Source organism: Lottia gigantea, assembly GCF_000327385.1.
Source record: "Lottia gigantea unplaced genomic scaffold LOTGIsca_23, whole genome shotgun sequence".
NCBI lineage: Eukaryota > Metazoa > Mollusca > Gastropoda > Lottiidae > Lottia > Lottia gigantea.
This window is the reverse complement of record NW_008708645.1, coordinates 608,106-629,270: the sequence shown is the minus strand read 5'-3', so window position 1 is coordinate 629,270 and position 21,165 is coordinate 608,106. Positions and strand designations below refer to the sequence as shown.

At 35.8% G+C, this 21,165-nt stretch overlaps 1 protein-coding gene across 1 annotated transcript; it reads left to right on the top strand.

Annotated features, from left to right (window-relative positions):
- The first annotated feature begins 475 nt into the window (after positions 1-475).
- On the top strand, positions 476-11,857 carry LOTGIDRAFT_188217 (hypothetical protein). The gene is made up of 11 exons (XM_009054908.1): positions 476-583; positions 5,501-5,858; positions 6,123-6,308; positions 7,264-7,397; positions 7,791-7,935; positions 8,186-8,314; positions 8,481-8,688; positions 8,885-8,997; positions 9,437-9,642; positions 9,821-9,907; positions 10,370-11,857. Exons 1-11 carry the CDS (start codon positions 527-529, stop codon positions 10,676-10,678), a joined length of 1,932 nt encoding a protein of 643 aa, XP_009053156.1. The 5' UTR covers positions 476-526; the 3' UTR covers positions 10,679-11,857.
- The last annotated feature ends 9,308 nt before the right edge of the window (positions 11,858-21,165 follow it).

Genomic DNA, 21,165 nt, shown 5'->3' with positions numbered 1-21,165 from the left:
TTACATCTGATGCCATATGAACTTTCCAGACCCCCTAGTCAAAGTCCTTATAGCTGAGCAATCCATAAAGGTTAATGAAAAGACCCATTAGTCATTAGTTAGTCAGAGATTTGGCAATATCTTTGGTTTTAAGGTGGAAAAGCCTTGTTGATTATTTATTATCAATTTCCTGTTTCCCATTTTGTAAGGTTTGGATGGCTTCTCTGCTTTACCTGGTTTACAAGGTCCTAAAGGTCAGCCTGGTGAAATTGGTTTGAGCGGTTTGCCTGGTTCAACTGGTCAGTCTGTAAGTTTTATCTATTTTTCAAAATTTTCATTGCATGCTTGACAGTATATAGTTGTATATAAGACTGACAAAATAATATATTTCTAGGGTTTCCCAGGTCGTGATGGAGGTATTGGGTTCCCTGGTCAGAAGGGAGAGAGAGGAGAATATATTGGAATTACTGATATAGAATTCTACAGAGGACCGATGGGACAGAAAGGTGACCGTGGATACCCTGGTTTGCCTGGTATTGATGGTTCTATGGGTCCAACTGGTGTACGTGGACCTCCTGGATATGATGGCTTACAAGGAATGAAGGTGAGTTGATATCAGTAGTTCAGGCTAATTTGATGTATATCTGTAGATCTAAAACCTTGTATTGACTGCTCAATGGAGAAGCATCAAAGGCTTTCGAAACTTACTAGTTGACCTTAATAATTGAATGATCTTACTTGAAACATTTATAAGGGTGAATATGGTATTCCTGGTGATGATGGTTTGGATGGTTTACCTGGTTTCCCAGGTCTGGAAGGTGAAAAGGGAGAAATTGGTGACACTATGGTTGGAGCTTTAGGCAGAAAAGGTGTATCTGGTTTACCTGGTTTGGATGGTTTTCCTGGACCCAAGGGTTTCAAAGGTTAGAGCATTTAGGATTAGAATTATTTATATGAAATATAAATTTTAAGGTTATGTGGAAAAGAATGAGTAACAACTATTTTTTCTAAATATGTCCCACTGTACTATACTTATTTCTTTTGAGAAATGTTTAGAATATAATCAGGTTTAATCGACAAAATTTGATACTGATTTTTTTGATACATTATTTATGTACTTAAAACCCATTGTTCACATTTCAAGAATCTTGTTTCAGGTTTTAAGGGAGAACCAGTACCTCTACGACTGTTGGAACCTATGAAGGGGGAACCTGGTCCACAAGGAAGAAGTGGACCTGATGGCATGGTTGGTCTTCCTGGATTACCTGGTGAGTCATTTTCTATTCCATGGCCCTGTTTAAACAAAAAAATTCTTGTCATAAGTGTATTGAATTTTGAATTGAAAAATACCATACTTATTACAAAATTGATCTTAATCTGAACCTGATCTGGATGTTGATGTGGACTTAAATAGTCCTTTTCTTCAAAACTGTCCTTTGGAAGACCTCATTTTTATATACCCACATCACTCTGGATGACGCATAAATCGGAGGTAAAGATCATTATTTCATCTGAAGACGACATATGTTATTTGTGTTGAAAAGTTACGTGTTTGATATTCTATTAAAGAAGTGTGCTTATTTCATGATATTGTCTTTTGTTTGTGATTAAGATCATGTTCAAATTTGAGCTCTTTTCGAGTATTAACCCCTTGCATATTGAAAGGGTTTCGCTTTTCCTATCAACCATTTTTTTCTGCAACTTTGTATTTGTGTTTGTGAAATTTAGGTCTTCTTAATCCTTGTGATCTTTAATAGTGAAAGTTCAATATCTCCATTAGTTTTCAACCTTGGTACACAGGTATATTACCAAAAAATGTAAATCAATGTTTTACCAATTGGGGCATGTTTCAACAGTATTTCACATAAAACTAGCTGCCTATAAGACAGTATCATTGTGAATAATATTTACCATGAGTGAAAATTTTTGATGTGATGTGAGTTGATAAGACTTCAAGATCCATATAATGGCCAAGATTATTGTATTCTCTTATGTGGTTATTTCAGGATTTAAGGGTGCAGAAGGTGAAGAAGGATTACCTGGTTTACCTGGTTTAAATGGTTTGAAAGGGGAAGCTGGTCTGCCTGGTCTGCCAGGTGAAAGAGGGCGATTTGGTATTAAAGGTTATCCTGGACAGTCAGGTTTGCCCGGCCTTTCTGGTTTAGCTGGTGCAAAAGGAATGACTGGTGAAGATGGTTTACCTGGTTTACCTGGCTTTAAGGTACTTTAAAGATTGTGACCCATTGGTTTGATTTATTTTCATATATTTGTGACTTTTGAGATATACCTTTTCTCAAAATGTTACCTTTGAAAACAATTCATTGCAGATCTATACGTAAATTAAATTTTATAGATGAATTGAAGCATTTAGTACTTTTCCATAAGATCCATTCTCTAATTTATTTTTCTTATGTCAGGGATATGCTGGTGACCCAGGTTATCAACCACGAGAAGGTATTCCTGGCCTTCCAGGAGTACCAGGTATAGATGGTGAACCTGGTCCACCTGGTTTAGATGGACAAAGAGGAGCTAGTGGATTTCCAGGTCTGGATGGTCGTCCTGGAGAAAAAGGTGAGGATTCGTAACTTTCTATATTGAGCTATATAGCAAAAAATGAAACTATCATAAGAAGGAGAAAAAAATCAAAACAACCAAAAAATCGAAAGATTTGAATAAAAATCAACTTTCATCAAATAGCCAGGCCAGGTGTACAACTGTCAACACACTGATGCTGAAAGCATAATAATTGTCAAAATAATAATACTAATATATATTGTTTAAAGCCCATTACATCACAATCAATCTCAATAGGATGTACATTGTATAAATCATAGTACAGAGCACTATTACAAAACTAGATAAAATAGCTAAATGATAACAAATAATTGGAAAAATACTAAAAACAAAACCAAAAGGATGTAAAGTATAAAAAAGAGATGACAAAATTAAAAAGAGATTAGCGTTCGTACTAAAACAAAGGGAGAAGATACAATTTATAAAAAATGTGCCGACTAGAGGAGAATTCCTGGATTCATATCTTTTATCTTGTGTTATATGAGTTTAAGAAACTACAATTTTTGATTCTTCATCCTAGGTGATTCTGGATTACCTGGTCTTCCTGGTCGTTCTGGTTCTAAAGGACAACCTGGTGACAGTATTGATGGTAGACCTGGACAACCTGGTCGTCAAGGGGGAGATGGATCACCTGGTAAGCATTTTTCTCTGTTCACAGACAAGTTGTAGCAAATTTTGAATTAAATTTAGTCTGAAAACCTTCATGAAGCTGTTTCATGTGTTTTTATAAAAACCTGGTCAGGACAGTAAGTTGGACATTGGTGGTTAAATTTTCCATATTGGAACCATACCAGCATGTGGGTAAACACAGCAAACTCACTTAAGGTGGACTATGATCTGAAAGGGTTTGTAATTTTGTATGCTAGGATTACCTGGTTTAAGAGGCATTAGAGGTGATGATGGTTTACCTGGCTTACCTGGCCGCAAAGGTGAAGTTGGGGTAGATGGCCTGCCAGGTCGTGATGGACTTCCTGGAGAGCAAGGACGATCAGGTGCTGATGGAGAGCGGGGCTTAGAAGGAATGCCTGGTCTACCTGGTAAGAATTTTTAGTAAAGCTTTAACTAGTTGTCACATATTTTGCATTGAAAATTCACATTTTTTTGAAGATCACAATTATCACATTTTTTTTAATTAAAGCAATATTACAACAATTATCTGCTAAATCACTGCTGAATATTGATCCACACCATTGTTTTCTTTAAGGTTTACAAGGAGAGAAAGGATCCACTGGATTACCTGGTCTTCCTGGTAGAGACGGTCAACCAGGCTTACCTGGTGTTGATGGAGCTAAAGGTCAGTATGTGTTCTAAAATTGGTGCAGTTATTTATTATTATAAATTATAATTATTATGTATAATTTGCTTTGCCAACTTTGCAAGTTTCAAAATAAAAATTTCTCTTTTACAGTTTTATTCCAAATCTGATGTCACATCCAGCTTGTTACTGGTAGCTAACATAGACCACATTACGAATTATTTCAAGTGAGGGATTAAGAATGCCTTTATATATGAAGATGCAGCACTAGGAAACTGGTCTCAATTCAGTTTGGATTTATTATTGTAGGTTTACAAGGAGATGTTGGATTCCCAGGATTAAGAGGAAGTGATGGTTTGCCTGGATTGAAAGGAACACGAGGTCAGGCTGGTGAAAATGGTTTGGCAGGTTTCAGGGGTGATGATGGTTTACCTGGTTTACCTGGTCTTAAAGGAGAACCTGGGTTTGATGGTTGGTATTACAATTGATGTCATCACTGGAAACACTGAATTATGTCCACGCAAACTACACACCACTATCAAAAGCCAAAGAGCAGAAAAAAAAAAGCAGAAGTTGATAAGAAATGGATCCACAAAATATCTTGGTTCACTCGGATATTATAGATTGACAAATCAGGTGGCTTCAGAAAGAAAAGTTGTATTGACCCATATGGCTAATAATTCCTCACTATGGTGATTGAATCAATTTGATTCTGTGTGAAACAATGTGGACATGAAATTTAATAGTGAAAGCTGTTTCTTAATTGCAGGTGCTAAGGGTTTTGCTGGTCGTCCTGGAGATAGTGGTTTACCTGGTTTGCAAGGTCGTCCTGGAGAAGATGGTCGCTCATTCCCTGGTGAAACAGGTGGGTATTTTTAGAATCAAAACAACTTTCATCAAAACTAGTCTCAATACAACTTAATACAACACATAGAAGAATCATCAATAATATAGCATTAATATGATGAGACATATTCCTAACAAGTAAACAAAAAGATATTCATTTTGTACAAGAATATTTGAAGTCTCTACAGATATTTCATGGATAACCTTATTATATCTCCAACATGATTTATAGGTCGAGATGGTTTACCTGGATTATCAGGACTCCCTGGAATAGATGGTTTACCTGGTCCCAAAGGAGAAGCTGGTGTCAATGGTCTGCCAGGTAGGTAGAAACATTTTAACACATTTCTCAGAAGCTATTGATCTGAAATTGTAAAATGTCATGATAGACCTGTCAATGCATATAAGCTTAGACCAAATGGCAATAAGTCACGGAATTCCTTCGGGTCCTTTGGGCAGAAAAAGAGTGGGTAATTGAATAAGAACATTTCTTTATATGTAGGTCTTGATGGTCTCCCTGGTTCTGCTGGTGTCAGTGGTTTACCAGGAGAAGATGGCCGACCAGGACGTCAAGGATTCAAAGGAGCAAGAGGATTAGATGGTCTTCCTGGTTTACAAGGAGAACTTGGCCAAACTGTAGGATTCATTGTATTTTTTAACGTGCGGTGTCATGCTAGAACACTTCATTCTAATATGACTATGTTTTTAAAGCTATTTGGAATGCATTTGGCTATGTAATTTGGATATTCGGCTAATATTTTTGTACTGCAATGACTTAACTCAAAATTCTATTGAATAATTTACATTAAAGTTCTTCTGTTTTGTAAGTCTTTTATTTCTTTATAGGGTGAGGATGGACTTCCAGGAAGATCAGGTTTCCCTGGTGAAAGAGGAGATAGTGGTTTAGATGGTTTACCTGGTATTGATGGTGAAGCTGGTCCAACTGGTGAAGATGGTCGCACAGGACTTCCAGGTTTACCTGGTCTTGATGGACCAAAAGGACAACCCGGTTTACCAGGGTTGGATGGTTTACCTGGAGAGAGAGGACAGTCTGGAGAGGATGGTCTACCAGGATTACCAGGTCTGAGAGGATTAAGTGGAGATAGAGGACTAGATGGATCACCTGGGCGAACAGGTGAATCTGGATTCCCTGGTGATGTAGGTTCTGATGGTTTGCCTGGAATACCTGGAAGAGACAGTATTGGTAAGCAGTTTGAAATTAAAATGACAGTCTTACATACAATTGGGACTCAAACTTTGATATGGTTTAATATGACACTATAATATTTGTTATATGTATTTGACAATATAATATTTGTTTTTTGTATTTGATTGTTATTTGTATTTGACAATGTAATATTTGTTATTTATATTTGACAATATAATCTTTGTATTTGAAAATATAATATCTGTATTTGACAATATAATCTTTATATAGTACTATTATGATGAATTTTTATATGAATAGGCCAGCAAGGTCGTAGAGGTGAAGATGGTCTACCAGGATTTGATGGTAATCCTGGACTCCCTGGTTTAGATGGAGAAGCTGGTCGACCAGGGCTTCCTGGTAGAAAAGGACCACCAGGTTTCGATGGTATTAGTCGTCCTGGAGAACGAGGAAGACCTGGTGATGATGGATTACCTGGCTTAGATGGTAATTGTTCTTTCCATTTTTATTTGAACTACTGTTGCATGAAGAACACAAGACATATGGATATACTTCTATATATTTATATTTCTACTACCACTCCCCTCAATGAACCATTTACGCAAACTGGTGTTTGTTTTTCGATTAACTGTAGACGTAAAAAGCACAACAATGACACAATCTAAGATTTGTGGCACATTCAAGGAACCAATTATTTAAAAAAGTGAAAATTGTGTTAGTAAAGTATCTGAACATAAACATAAGAATTAATCGTTGGTCTGCGTTTACTCACCAATAATGCTAGTGAGACCAACATTAAGTAATGTATGTAATAAATTCAGAAGTATTACTAGTATATTCATATATCTTGAATTCTTTATGTTAACCTTCCTACTTTTATTTGTCTAACAAAGATTATATTCTTTCATGGTATCAATAGAAATTTTAAATCTATCAGGCAAAATTGGTAAATATTGTTTAAAATATGTAGTATTATGGTTTTTATGACCACTCTATAGCCATGTGACATGAGGTTTGGGGAATTGTGCTAAATTCAAATCAAAATGTAACATACAAAGAAATTGAAGTTGTATAGTGGAATTGCCATATAGCAGAGGAGCTTACTTGACTCTGCAGTTGGTAAAGTATGTGATGGAAGTAACAATCATGTTAAATAAAACTGTATATTCACCTTATTACAAATCAGGGTACATAAATAAACTGGTCGTATATGCAGAGTAAGTCCCAAATCTGTTGTGTGAATCTGCACGCACATGCATTCATAACAAACTATTGCACTGATATGGTCTTGTTCCGATTCCAGTCTTTATGAACTGACGGAGATTGGCGATATTGAAAAAGATGTACAAGTAACTGGATAATCAAGACTGTAAACAATGGACGTAAACTACCGTAATACTTGATCTCCATCTTCATCCCACTTGTATTTTTTACATTTCAGGATTAAGAGGAGACTCTGGTAATAGGGGTATTTCTGGATTACCTGGTTTAGACGGTAATAAAGGAGATAGAGGTTATCCTGGTGCACCTGGTTTAGATGGTTTGCCTGGTGAGAATGGTCGAGTTGGCTTGACTGTAAGTTGAATTGCTGAATAATTTGAATGAAATCCTTAATGGGAACAAAAACTGAGGCCCTGGGAACTATAGACTGTGTACATCAAAGTTACCTCAAGGACTGGGGATTGAAAATATTCCCCTAATTGCACACTGTATGACTTTAACAATAATAAAGATTAGAAAAGGGTAAAACTGGGAACAAAAACTGAGGCCCTGGGAACTACAGACTGTGTACATCAAAGTTACCTCAAGGACTGGGGATTGAAAATATTCCCCTAATTGCACACTGTATGACTTTAACAATAATAAAGATTAGAAAAGGGTAAAACTCTTGTAAGATTCCACTTGTTTGAGGCTATACATAAAACAGTTTTTTGTTTAGTTGATACATGTATGTTTCTTTTTGTTAAGGGTGATGATGGTATTGATGGTAGATCAGGTATAAAGGGTATGGCTGGAGAGTCTGGATTACCAGGACTTGATGGTATTCCTGGTGAAAGAGGACAACCAGGTTCACCAGGTCTTAATGGGCCAAGAGGAGATGATGGTTACCCTGGTATGTAAATTGTTTTTACATTTATGTAGTTTTTCATTTTATTATAGTTTGGTAGCTATGGACAACTATATCTTTTTAACTTTTATTAGCAAATCTAGAAAATTATATAATGCCTGAGAATCAGAAGATGCTGGGGGGAAAAATTAACATTAAAAAAGGGGTTACATCTGCATTGGAACTGAGTTTTTAAAAGTTATCTGCTATCTGCTGAGAAAATGAGAATAAACAATAAAAAAATTATGTTTCCTAGGTTTGAAAGGTTTCCAAGGTCTTCCTGGACCAAATGACATCAACAAGCTTCCACCAGGACAGAAGGGTGAGCCAGGTTTGGATGGCCAGCCTGGTTTCCCTGGACCAGATGGGCGAAATGGCCAACCAGGTAAGCTGCTTAAGGCCTCATAATTTTTTTTCTACAAATCATACAATTGGAAACTTTTTTATGGACTGTAGAATTCAGAAGATTCATAATTCTTAAGATTATGATCTTTTGTCTAGATCATCAAATTCTCCTACATTCTAATTATCCATGATTTATGTGTAAACAGGAATTGATGGTTTGCCGGGTAGATCAGGACGAAAAGGTGACCGAGGCATCCCCGGACCACCTGGATTCAAGGGATTTAAAGGAGATGCTGGTGTTCCTGGTCTTAGTGGCTTAGATGGTATGCCTGGTCTTCCTGGTCCACAAGGTTATCCTGGTGAAATGGGTAACATTGGTAGACAAGGTGTTGGACCTGGAATACTTTTTGCTAGGTAAGTTAACTGAGAGTCATTTGCTGTGGACTTCTAACATCATGATGTTATGGCCCTCCTTATCAATATGCTTTCCCTTAATAATAAGTCAAAAGACTTCAGTATTTAACATCAGGATAATGATAATAGTTTTATCCATTGCTAGTTTCTTATCAGCTTCATGGTAATAGCAATTTGACTTCTGTTCCCTTTTCAGACACAGTCAGACTTCCAATATTCCAGAGTGTCCACAAGGAACGTACAAAATGTGGGATGGTTATTCCTTATTGTATGTTCAGGGTAATGGAAGAACACATGGACAAGATCTAGGTAAGAGAAAAGGTCAGATTGTGACCAAAAAAAGATACTTGATAAAATTGCCTATTTGAGAATTACGTGATATTGAATGTTAGGTCTGGTTTACAGCATCAAATTGAAAATTATGTAAGGAAACAACAGGAGATCATTTAATAGAAATATGACACACTCTGGAGTCAATGTCATTATAGTAAGATAAAAGTTCTCTGAACTAGGTCAGTAATGATGATCAATATTAACAAGTTGTTGACTAGCAAGATACATCCACTTCCCTGATTCATGTTCAGTATATCAAGTATTCTAAATTGGAACTTGGCTAAGATCATGTGGATATAAACCTAAATTACAAAAAATTGGATAAAAACTGTGGCCTCTATCGCAAGCTAATTAGTTATGGATGTATAAAAATGCAATCTATTGTAGCAATCAGTCATTTTTCTTGAAATTCCAGGTCAACCTGGAAGTTGTCTTAGAAGGTTCAGCACCATGCCATTTATGTTCTGTAACATAAACAATGTGTGTAATGTAGCATCTAGAAATGATTACTCATACTGGCTAGCTACCATGGAACCAATGACACCTGCCATGGATCCAGTAAAAGGCAACCAAATTCGTCCATATATCAGTAGATGTGTTGTGTGTGAGACACCCACACCAGTAAGTTATTTTTAGACCTTTGGGCTTTTTTAGCTCTTGTTTAGTGACTGTGGTTGCATTAAGTGTTATTTTGCAAATTTAACACCATATTCCAATCAACTCCTTCTCCATGTCTAATGCCCATATTACATTATGCATTGTTCTCAGAGTTTAATAACAATATTTGCGACTATTGTAGGTTGTAGCTGTACACAGTCAGACTATGATAATACCAGACTGTCCTGCTGGTTGGAACAGTGTGTGGATTGGTTACAGTTTTGTAGTAGTAAGTCATCCATTATACATGTCTTCATGTAGATTGATTGTAAAGAGGTTATCTGAAAAATATTATGTGTTTCACGAACACTGATAGCATAAATTCGGACCACTCATACTTTAATTGGTTCCTGCAATAATACTAAAACTAAGTATTTAATGACGATCCATAGAGCAATCCATAAGAGCAATCAATAAGAGCAAATTACGTTTGATTGAAGACTGGAATGGTGCAAATTTATTACATCAGTGTCCCTGATACACATACAAAATTTAAAAACATCCTTATGAATAAGCCAAATCTATTTTATGATGTATATATTGTATATCACCTCTCAACTGCATTGAGTATTATCAGAAAGTCCTGATCAGTTAAAATGATGCAGTAGTCATAATTCAACACAAGGTTCCTAAATCATGACTATTTCCGGTTAATTTAATTTAAATCTTGGATCTCCCTTGTTAATTTCAGAATACAGGAGCAGGATCTGGTGGAGCTGGTCAATCCCTTGACTCTCCTGGTTCCTGTTTAGAAGATTTCAGGTCACGACCATTCATTGAATGTCATGGTCGGGGTACCTGTAATCATTACGCCACCAGCTACACCTTCTGGTTGGCAACCTTAGAGCGTCGAGAACAATTCGGAGCGCCACAAGCAGAAACAATAAAAAGCGGTGATTTGAGACGACGTATTAGTCGCTGTCAAGTGTGCCGATTAGATCGTAGAAGTAGACCTGCAAGTTTTAGATTTAACAATAATAATTTCAATGGTTTTAATTAAAAAAATTCACTTTAATTTTCAATTTATTTGGACAAAATACTGTGATCTCTTATTATTTCTTTTTTTGGTTAAAAAAAGACTGAAAAGTTCTAATTTTTAGGGATACACATCATAAATTGTGCCAAAAGTTTAAGATTTTATTTTATGTGCCTTGTAACTAGAACTCCATTATGGTGCTATGACGATTGTTTTTAAATGTTTGTTTGTGTACATTTTTTACAATTTTGCACTGAGAGCAAAGTTGTCTTTTTTTAAACTAGAAAAATTTTAATGTAGCTATTTGTATAGATTATAAATACATGTACACTTTTTACTTACATACTTTGTAATCCAATATTTTAATACTTCTCATATTCAGTGTGAACACTGCCATTTTGGCAAGGCTATGATGATTTTTAATTGTGTTTCAGTGGACTAAGATCGTTTTCATGTTTCTCATGATCATTTCCAGCAAGGAAAATTCCATGAAACATATTTTAAAAATATCATGGCCTTAACTAAAAATGTGATACAGCCAAACCCTGCCTTTGATTCTTGTTGCCTTTTAAAAAAAGTTCATTTTATTTGTAATATATATTTTTGATCCCTCCAAGTCTAATGTGCCAAATGTCTTGTAGAAGAATTGTTTTTTTTAGCAATTTAGTGCCTCTTTTTGCATTCATTTAAATTTTCATGGATGCAAGGATATTCTTGAATTGTGCAATAATCATAACTCTGTAAATTGTCCTTCAAAATCAATTTAAAATTTCAACAAAAAATAATTTATGCAAAATCAGAACAAGTAGGAGTGACTTTAGTTTTCAGTTTCAGATCAGATGAACTTTTATTTAGCCACTTCACCATTTTAAAATCTGGTAAACCTGAATTATAAATTATCTTTAAATCACATGAAACTTAAATTTGATTTGTTGCATCCTTTGTAGAATTTGGAAGATTATGTGACCATCTACAGATACTACCTGAAAATTCATATATTTGCTGAGCTCAACACTTGTTTATGATTATTTGTAATAAATATATATTGTGTCAATAAACATCATGTCACAACGATTTAATTTGTAATCGACACCACATTACTTTCAATTGAATCCTACCACTCCTGCAAGTTTTTCATCTATTTATCATATTCTTTGAAAACACTTAGGCAAGTTCATTTGTAAATAAAGGTTGTCGCTTGTCAAAAGAGAAACCATCTTATTGTCATATTGCTATCAAAAGCCTCTTTAAAATGAGGCAGACTGATTTTGATATGCTGTTTGTGTAGAGTATACTATATATACAATATACTCTTAATATCGGACTGTCAGACAGCCAAAATATCTAAAAAGTAAGCTTTGTGAATTTTCTTTAAAATAATTCAAAATGAAAATAAACTCCCTTCCAGAAATTGCACCTTGAAAAGTCCTGAAATGACTCACTTAAATTCCCCTGACATCTGTTAATTTCTAATACTTATAGCAGGAGAGCTTCTAAATCCAAGGAAGAGGGTGGTGCTGAATTATGCACGGAACAGCTCCTGCACAACTCAAACCCACTTTAAAATCAATGACACAAGGCCTGATCCCGCCAACATACGTTGCTGGGTTTAGAATGATGTGAATGGCGAGGAAATAAACGATAGAAAAACTAACATAAGTTTTAATCAAACACGCATCAACGTAGCACAAGTACAACAACATGAAAAACAAAAACCTACACACTAACAAATTTACAGGAGTTGATGGCTACAGATAAATGGTTTGATCTGGTATCTTCGGATCAATCCGATATCTAGCGGTGTAGAGGTTCCTTAGCGTGTTAGCCCATTTCTGGTAGAAGCTGCTGTATTCCGAATAGGAGTATTCTACAGGCTCGATATCTTCCGGACTCAGACTTTCCTTGGCACAACGATCTGCTTGATCATTTCCTTGGATGTAGACATGCGGTGGGATCCATGGTTTGGTAGTCGTGGATCATTCATGTTTCAGCTATGACTTCTGACCTACAATTAGATGAGTTGAGATTAGGGTGATATAAATGTGAGAAATATAAACACAACTTTTAAACCTGGCACGTGAGTTGAGAGAAATTAATTGAAGGTTGCTTAGTGAATCGGTAGAATTATGGTATGATGCAGGCACAGCCATGCTACTGCGTCCTTAATGGCTACAAGTTCTGCTGTGAATAATGAACAGTTAGCGGGATTCTGTTACCAAATGAACTTATTGGCATTTCCGTGCCTTAACAATCCAGGTACCCAGTACCTTTTACATTGCAAATACAAGTCAAATGAACTTATTGGCATTTCCGTGCCTTAACAACCCAGGTACCCAGTACCCCTTACAGTGCAAATACAAGTCAAATAATGCACTTATTGGCATTTCCATGCCTTAACAATTCAGGTACCCAGTACCTTTTACATTGCAAATACAAGTCAAAAGAACTTATTGGCATTTCCGTGCCTTAACAATTCAGGTAACCAGTACCTTTTACATTGCAAATACAAGTCAAATGAACTTATTGGCATGTCCATGCCTTAACAATTCAGGTACCCAGTACCTTTCACATTGCAAATACAAGCCAAATGAACTTATTGGCATTTCCATGCCTTAACAATTCAGGTACCCAATACCTTTTATATTGCAAATACAAGTCAAATGAACGTATTGGCATTTCTGTGACTTAACAATCCAGGTACCCAGTACCTCTTACAGTACAAATACAAGTCAAATAATGCACTTATTGGCATTTCCATGCCTTAACAATTCAGGTACCCAGTACCTTTTACATTGCAAATACAAGTCAAATGAACTTATTGGCATTTCCGTGCCTTAACAATTCAGGTACCCAGTACCTTTTACATTGCAAATACAAGTCAAATGAACTTATTGGCATTTCCGTGCCTTAACAATCCAGGTACCCAGTACCTTTTACATTGCAAATACAAGTCAAATGAACTTATTGGCATTTCCGTGCCTTAACAATTCAGGTACCCAGTACCTTTTACATTGCAAATACAAGTCAAATGAACTTATTGGCATTTCCATGCCTTAACAATTCAGGTACCCAGTACATTTTACATTGCAAATACAAGTCAAATGAACTTATTGGCATTTCCATGCCTTAACAATTCAGGTACCCAGTACCTCTTACAGTGCAAATACAAGTCAAATGAACTTATTAGCATTTCCGTGCCTTAACAATCCAGGTACCCATGCCTTAACAATTCAAGTACCCAGTACCTTTTACATTGCAAATACAAGTCAAATGAACTTATTGGCATTTCCATGCCTTAACAATTAGGTACCCAGTACCTTTTACATTGCAAATACAAGTCAAATGAACTTATTGGCATTTTCGTGCCTTAACAATCCAGGTACCCAGTACCTTTTACATTGCAAATACAAGTCAAATAATGCACTTATTGGCATTTCCATGCCTTAAAAATTCAGGTACCCAGTACATTTTACATTGCAAATACAAGTCAAATGAACTTATTGGCATTTCCGTGCCTTAACAATCCAGGTACCCAGTACCTCTAACAGTGCAAATACAAGTCAAATGAACTTATTAGCATTTCCGTGCCTTAACAATCCAGGTACCCAGTACCTTTTACATTGCAAATACAAGTCAAATGAACTTATTGGCATTTCCATGCCTTAACAATTCAGGTACCCATTACTTTTTATATTGCAAATACAAGTCAAATGAACTTATTGGCATTTCCGTGCCTTAACAATCCAGGTACCCAGTACCTCTTACAGTACAAATACAAGTCAAATAATGCACTTATTGGCATTTCCATGCCTTAACAATTCAGGTACCCAGTACCTTTTACATTGCAAATACAAGTCAAATGAACTTATTGGCATTTCCGTGCCTTAACAATCCAGATACCCAGTACCTCTTACAGTGCAAATACAAGTCAAATAATGCACTTATTGGCATTTCCATGCCTTAACAATTCAGGTACACAGTACCTTTTACATTGCAAATACAAGTCAAAAGAACTTATTGGCATTTCCGTGCCTTAACAATTCAGGTACCCAGTACCTTTTACATTGCAAATACAAGTCAAATGAACTTATTGGCATTTCCATGCCTTAACAATTCAGGTACCCAGTACCTTTTACATTGCAAATACAAGTCAAATGAACTTATTGGCATTTCCGTGCCTTAACAATCCAGGTACCCAGTACCTTTTACATTGCAAATACAAGTCAAATAATGCACTTATTGGCATTTCCATGCCTTAACAATTCAGGTACCCAGTACCTTTTACATTGCAAATACAAGTCAAATGAACTTATTGGCATTTCCATGCCTTAACAATTCAGGTACCCAGTACCTTTTATATTGCAAATACAAGTCAAATGAACTTATTGGCATTTCCGTGCCTTAACAATCCAGGTACCCAGTACCTCTTACAGTACAAATACAAGTCAAATAATGCACTTATTGGCATTTCCGTGCCTTAACAATTCAGGTACCCAGTACCTTTTACATTGCAAATACAAGTCAAATGAACTTATTGGCATTTTCGTGCCTTAACATTTCAAGTACCCTGTACCTTTTACATTGCAAATACAAGTCAAATGAACTTATTGGCATTTCCGTGCCTTAACAATTCAGGTACCCAGTACCTTTTACATTGCAAATACAAGTCAAATGAACTTATTGGCATTTCCGTGCCTTAACAATTCAGGTACCCAGTACCTTTTACATTGCAAATACAAGTCAAATGAACTTATTGGAATTTTCGTGCCTTAACAATTCAAGTACCCAGTACCTTTTACATTGCAAATACAAGTCAAATGAACTTATTGGCATTTCCGTACCTTAACAATTCAGGTACCCAGTACCTTTTACATTGCAAATACAAGTCAAATGAACTTATTCGCATTTCCGTGCCTTAACAATCCAGGTACCCAGTACCTTTTACATTGCAAATACAATTCAAATGAACTTATTGGCATTTCCGTGCCTTAACAATCCAGGTACCCATGCCTTAACAATTCAAGTACCCAGTACATTTTACATTGCAAATACAAGTCAAATGAACTTATTGGCATTTCCGTGCCGTAACAACTCAGGTACCCAGTACCTTTTACATTGCAAATACAAGTCAAATGAACTTATTCACATTTCCGTGCCTTAACAATCCAGGTACCCAGTACCCTTTACATTGCAAATACAAGTCAAATGAACTTATTGGCATGTCCATGCCTTAACAATTCAGGTACCCAGTACCTTTTACATTGCAAATACAAGTCAAATGAACTTATTGGCATTTCCATGCCTTAACAATTCAGGTACCCAGTACCTTTTATATTGCAAATACAAGTCAAATGAACTTATTGGCATTTCCGTGTCTTAACAATCCAGGTACCCAGTACCTCTTACAGTACAAATACAAGTCAAATGAACTTATTGGCATTTCCGTGCCTTAACAATTCAGGTACCCAGTACCTTTTACATTGCAAATACAAGTCAAATGAACTTATTGGCATTTTCGTGCCTTAATTCAGGTACCCAGTACCTTTTACATTGCAAATACAAGTCAAATGAACTTATTGGCATTTCCGTGCCTTAACAATCCAGATACCCAGTACCTCTTACAGTGCAAATACAAGTCAAATGAACTTATTGGCATTTCCATGCCTTAACAATTCAGGTACCCAGTACCTTTTACATTGCAAATACAAGTCAAATGAACTTATTGGCATTTCCGTGCCTTAACAACTCAGGTACCCAGTACCTTTTACATTGCAAATACAAGTCAAATGAACTTATTCACGTTTCCGTGCCTTAACAATCCAGGTACCCAGTACCTTTTACATTGCAAATACAAGTCAAATGAACTTATTGGCATGTCCATGCCTTAACAATTCAGGTACCCAGTACCTTTTACATTGCAAATACAAGTCAAATGAACTTATTGGCATTTCCGTGTCTTAACAATCCAGGTACCCAGTACCTCTTACAGTGCAAATACAAGTCAAATGAACTTATTGGCATTTCCATGCCTTAACAATTCAGGTACCCAGTACCTTTTACATTGCAAATACAAGTCAAATGAACTTATTGGCATTTCTGTGCCTTAACAATCCAGGTACCCAGTACCTTTTACATTGCAAATAGAAGTCAAAAGAACTTATTGGCATTTCCGTGCCTTAGCAATCCAGGTACCCTGTACCTTTTACATTGCAAATACAAGTCAAATGAACTTATTGGCATTGCCATGCCTTAACAATCCAGGTACACAGTACCTTTTACATACAAGTCAAATAATGCACTTAATGGCATTTATAACCATTTGAAAACCCAGTCACCCATTACCTGTACCAATTTTACACGGATATACATAAAATTGACTCTAATCACAAATAAAAATATAGAGTGCAGTGTATGTTTAAAGAAAAAAATTAATTCGTTTAAACGAAATATCATATATCGAAATTTCGTAAGTAAAAGAGGTATTTTGTCTTTAAACATTGCACAGATGTATCGTGTCGTGTGTATTAGACATAAATAAGGGCATAGCATCTAATTCTGAATACGATTGACCTCCATATGAAGTCTGTTAGAAGTCTTTTGGTAGGGCTTCTTCTACTGTTAAGTTCCTTGTGCGTGGTGTTGTCTTCAAACGTGTTGTTCACTAAGGATTTCAAGTTGGTAGAGTCCATTACAACGGTGGATTTAACTTTATCTGTTTGTGCTATAGTGATGTCTTTATTCTGACGTAGTACTTTAATGGCAGATCGTTCTTCTTTAGTGAGGTTAGGTTTGTTAATTGTTGGTCGGTTTCCTTAAAACTGTAAATATCTAGTCTAAATTGCCCCCGGGTGCTTATTGAGATAAATCATTTTCAGTGTTTTGGATGAATTGTTCAGAGTTTCTTGTGTTAGTGATGGGAATAAATTTCAGGCCTTTGGATAACAAGGAAATCTGCATTGGATAAGGCTTCATATAGTTTAGTATCTAGTTGTTGCTTGCTGCGTAGGAGGTTGGGTTTCTGGTTGTGGAACATTTGATTCTGGTCTTTAAGGAGTTTGGAGCTGACTTTGGATAATATTTTGAATGTTGAGGGTGACTGGATAGAGGTGGTGAGGGTGAAAGACTTAAGGATGATATTCTTATCTCTGCATTTTAGTAGAAAAGTCAGGTTGTTGCTAATCTTTGTATATTTCTGTGCTACCTTCTTAAGGGTATTAAAGTCTTAAAGTGTCAAGTTTTCATGGGCCTAATATTGATCACGTAAATGTTACCCACACCTTGCTAATCCAATGGTAACACTTTTAATTTCGTTTTGACATATAGAATATTTGAAATGTTCAACACAGCACTTGATTGCTCAATACAGCACTCGATTGTTCAATACAGCACTCGACTCAAGGTGTGCACGATGACAACTGACGACAGGAGACTAACTGACTGTGGAGTCTGAAGAGAGACAAGTTTAGTTTTTGTAAGTTTTAATGGCGATGAAAAGAGAGAGAGAGAGAGAGAGAGAGAGAGAGAGAGAGAGAGAGAGAGAGAGAGAGATTCCTACGCTACATTACATACAGATGTTTCATATAAGCAAAATGTAAAGAACTACATACAACCTTATTATTGTACACAACTTAATAAAGATTTTATAAACAACCAAGTGTTTTTCTATTTTAGTTATAGATTTGACGAATCTTAACGAATTCAAGAGACGAAATGGTCGCACTTTCCCCTACAAGGATTCCATGACCTTTGACCTCTGGATATTTCTTGCACACAACTATAAAATTTGAGACTTTATCTCGACTAACAAGTTATCAAAGATTTAGAATACATAATCTCTTAATTAAAGCATCATGAAGCAAGTAAAATCAAATTAGGATACAACATATTTCAAATGTCGATTAGGCCTAGAACACGCGACCTTGCGCCCATGTTTCTAGAAAGTTCCCGCCATTAAACGAGCAGTACTCGCTAATAAAATAGACATTTACGACTTTTATAGCATTTGAGAACATACATCAAGGTTACACTTAGATTCCTGGTGCTTTCGCACACACAAATATCCCTAAAATTCATATGAATTAATATAGATTTATATGTAAAATGTACCTGAAGAGAGACAAGTTTAGTTTTTGTAAGTTTTAATGGCGACGAAATGACAGAGAGGGTTTCCTACGCGAGGAACTTAATCACTCTAAAATCACCAGACCAATTTCTTTGCTTATAAAACTAGATTTATCTCCCTTGATTTTGTTTTGGGTAGTCACTATGCACATAATTAATAACAAACCTTATCAATATATATAAAGATACAATGATTGGATAATAATATCAAAATTATCCCTTACCCTTTAAGTTAATAACACACTTTAACTAAAAATTAAAGTTCTAGTTCAGGTTTTTCAAATTAATTAAATTATTATAACTAAATGTTATTCAATACACTTCCTGTGATTACAATATTAATATCAACATATCAATTTACACAAAACTCAGTCCTAACAGTCCTGACACAATTACATCACAAAATCATCAAAACGTTTTGGCTTAGCCCTGTCACGTGATTGTCTGGTATTTTGAACTGGTTTTGCAGGAGTTGATTCACATTGATTCTTCTGACTCTTCATCGGAGTATCTGATGTTCTCTGAGTCTTAGCTACAACTACTGGTTCTGATATTTCTATCATCTTGTTAATCGATATCCATGGACTGACCTAATGCTTGATCTCGAACAAGAGTTTCTGATGTACCACGATCAAATCTTGGCTTGATATGATCTTTATGACGCCTGACTATTGTATCATCATTCAGTCTCACATGAACATCAGTAATTGATTCACCAACAACTCTTCCAGGAACCCAATTTGGTTGCTTGCCAAAATTTGAAACATAAATGTCATCATTCACTTTGATGTTTTTCAATTTAGTTTTTTGATCATATATCTAAATTTTTGTTGTTCCTGTCTCTCCCTTATCCGTTTAGAAGGATTCGGATACTGCAGACCAGTCAAGACTGAACGTAGTTTACGATTATTAAGAGTTCTGAAAGTGTTAATCCGGTTGTAGTTTGAGGTGTAATTCTATAATGAAATAGAACATGTGATAAATCCGCAGATTTCTTTAATCCATTCTTGATAATCTGTACCGCCCGCTCTGCTAATCCATTTGATATCCAAATGATATACGGTGACGATGTAATATGATCTATACCATGTTTACGTAAAAATGTTTTAAATTCTTCACTAGTAAAACATGTCCCATTATCACTAACTATAGTTTCTGTTTAGAATAATTCTTCTCTGTATTACTAAGAGAACGAGATGCAAACGATATCGGTCGTTCATGTCCATCACAATTATGAACCAATACTGCTCCTACTACATACGGACTTGCATCACAAGTAATGACTATGTCTTTCTCACGATCATAATGAGTCAATATTTACGCAGATAATAACAGTTGCTTAGATTTATCGAACGCTGTTTGTTGAGCTTTACCCCAAATCCATGGTTTCCTTTTCTCTAGAAGTATAGGTAATGGAGCTAATACAGTTGCATTATCAGGTAAATATTTGTGATAAAAGTTCAACATTCCAAGATATGATTGAAGTTGCAGCTGAACATCTTTTGAAGCTGGAGCCTCTAACATTGGTTGAATGCCACTCGCAGATATCCTTTGACCACAATACTCCACAATAAACGCATACCATAAACGCACATTTGTCCTTAATGAGTCTGAGACCTGAATGTTCCAATTGTTGTAGAACAGAGTCTAACACTTCTAAGTGATGAATGTTATTTCAACCTGAGACTAATATATCGTCCACTCTAACTATCACATTGTCTAAACCCTGAAGTACATTTTCCATAGTTCTCTGGAATATACCAGGAGCACCAGACACTCCATATGGTAGCCTATTATACATATATAGTCAATTTATGTGCGTGTTTCCATGACTCATCATCTAGTTCTATTTGTTGATCTGCTTGGGACAAGTCTAACTTTGAAAATACTTTCCCAGCACCTAATACAGCTAATAAATCCTCAGTTTTTGGAATTTAATAATTGTCAAGCTTCGATACTTTATCCACAGTTACTTTATAGTCTCCGCAGATTCTAATTGACTTATTTTGTTTTTTACTAATGGCACTATCGGTGCTGCTCATTTCGCAAAATGAACTTTCGACACAATGCCTTCACTTTCAAGCCGATTCAGTTCTTCTTCAATCTTACTTACGGTACTAGTCTTGCTTTGTAGTAAAATGGCGTTGCATCTTTATCCGCATAGATCTTAGCTTTCGTACCAACCAATGTTCCTAAACCTGGTTTAAAAACTTCACCATGCTTTTCTAAAACTAAGTCCAATCCACACTCTTTAAAGGAATTAATGATAATTGAAACGTCTGTAGCCTAATACCTTGGGGTAGTGGGGCCAAAGAGAAAATATAAATGATCTGACAGACATTGAAAAAAAAATAGCTCATTGGCTAACTCCATTTGAACATAGAACTGTA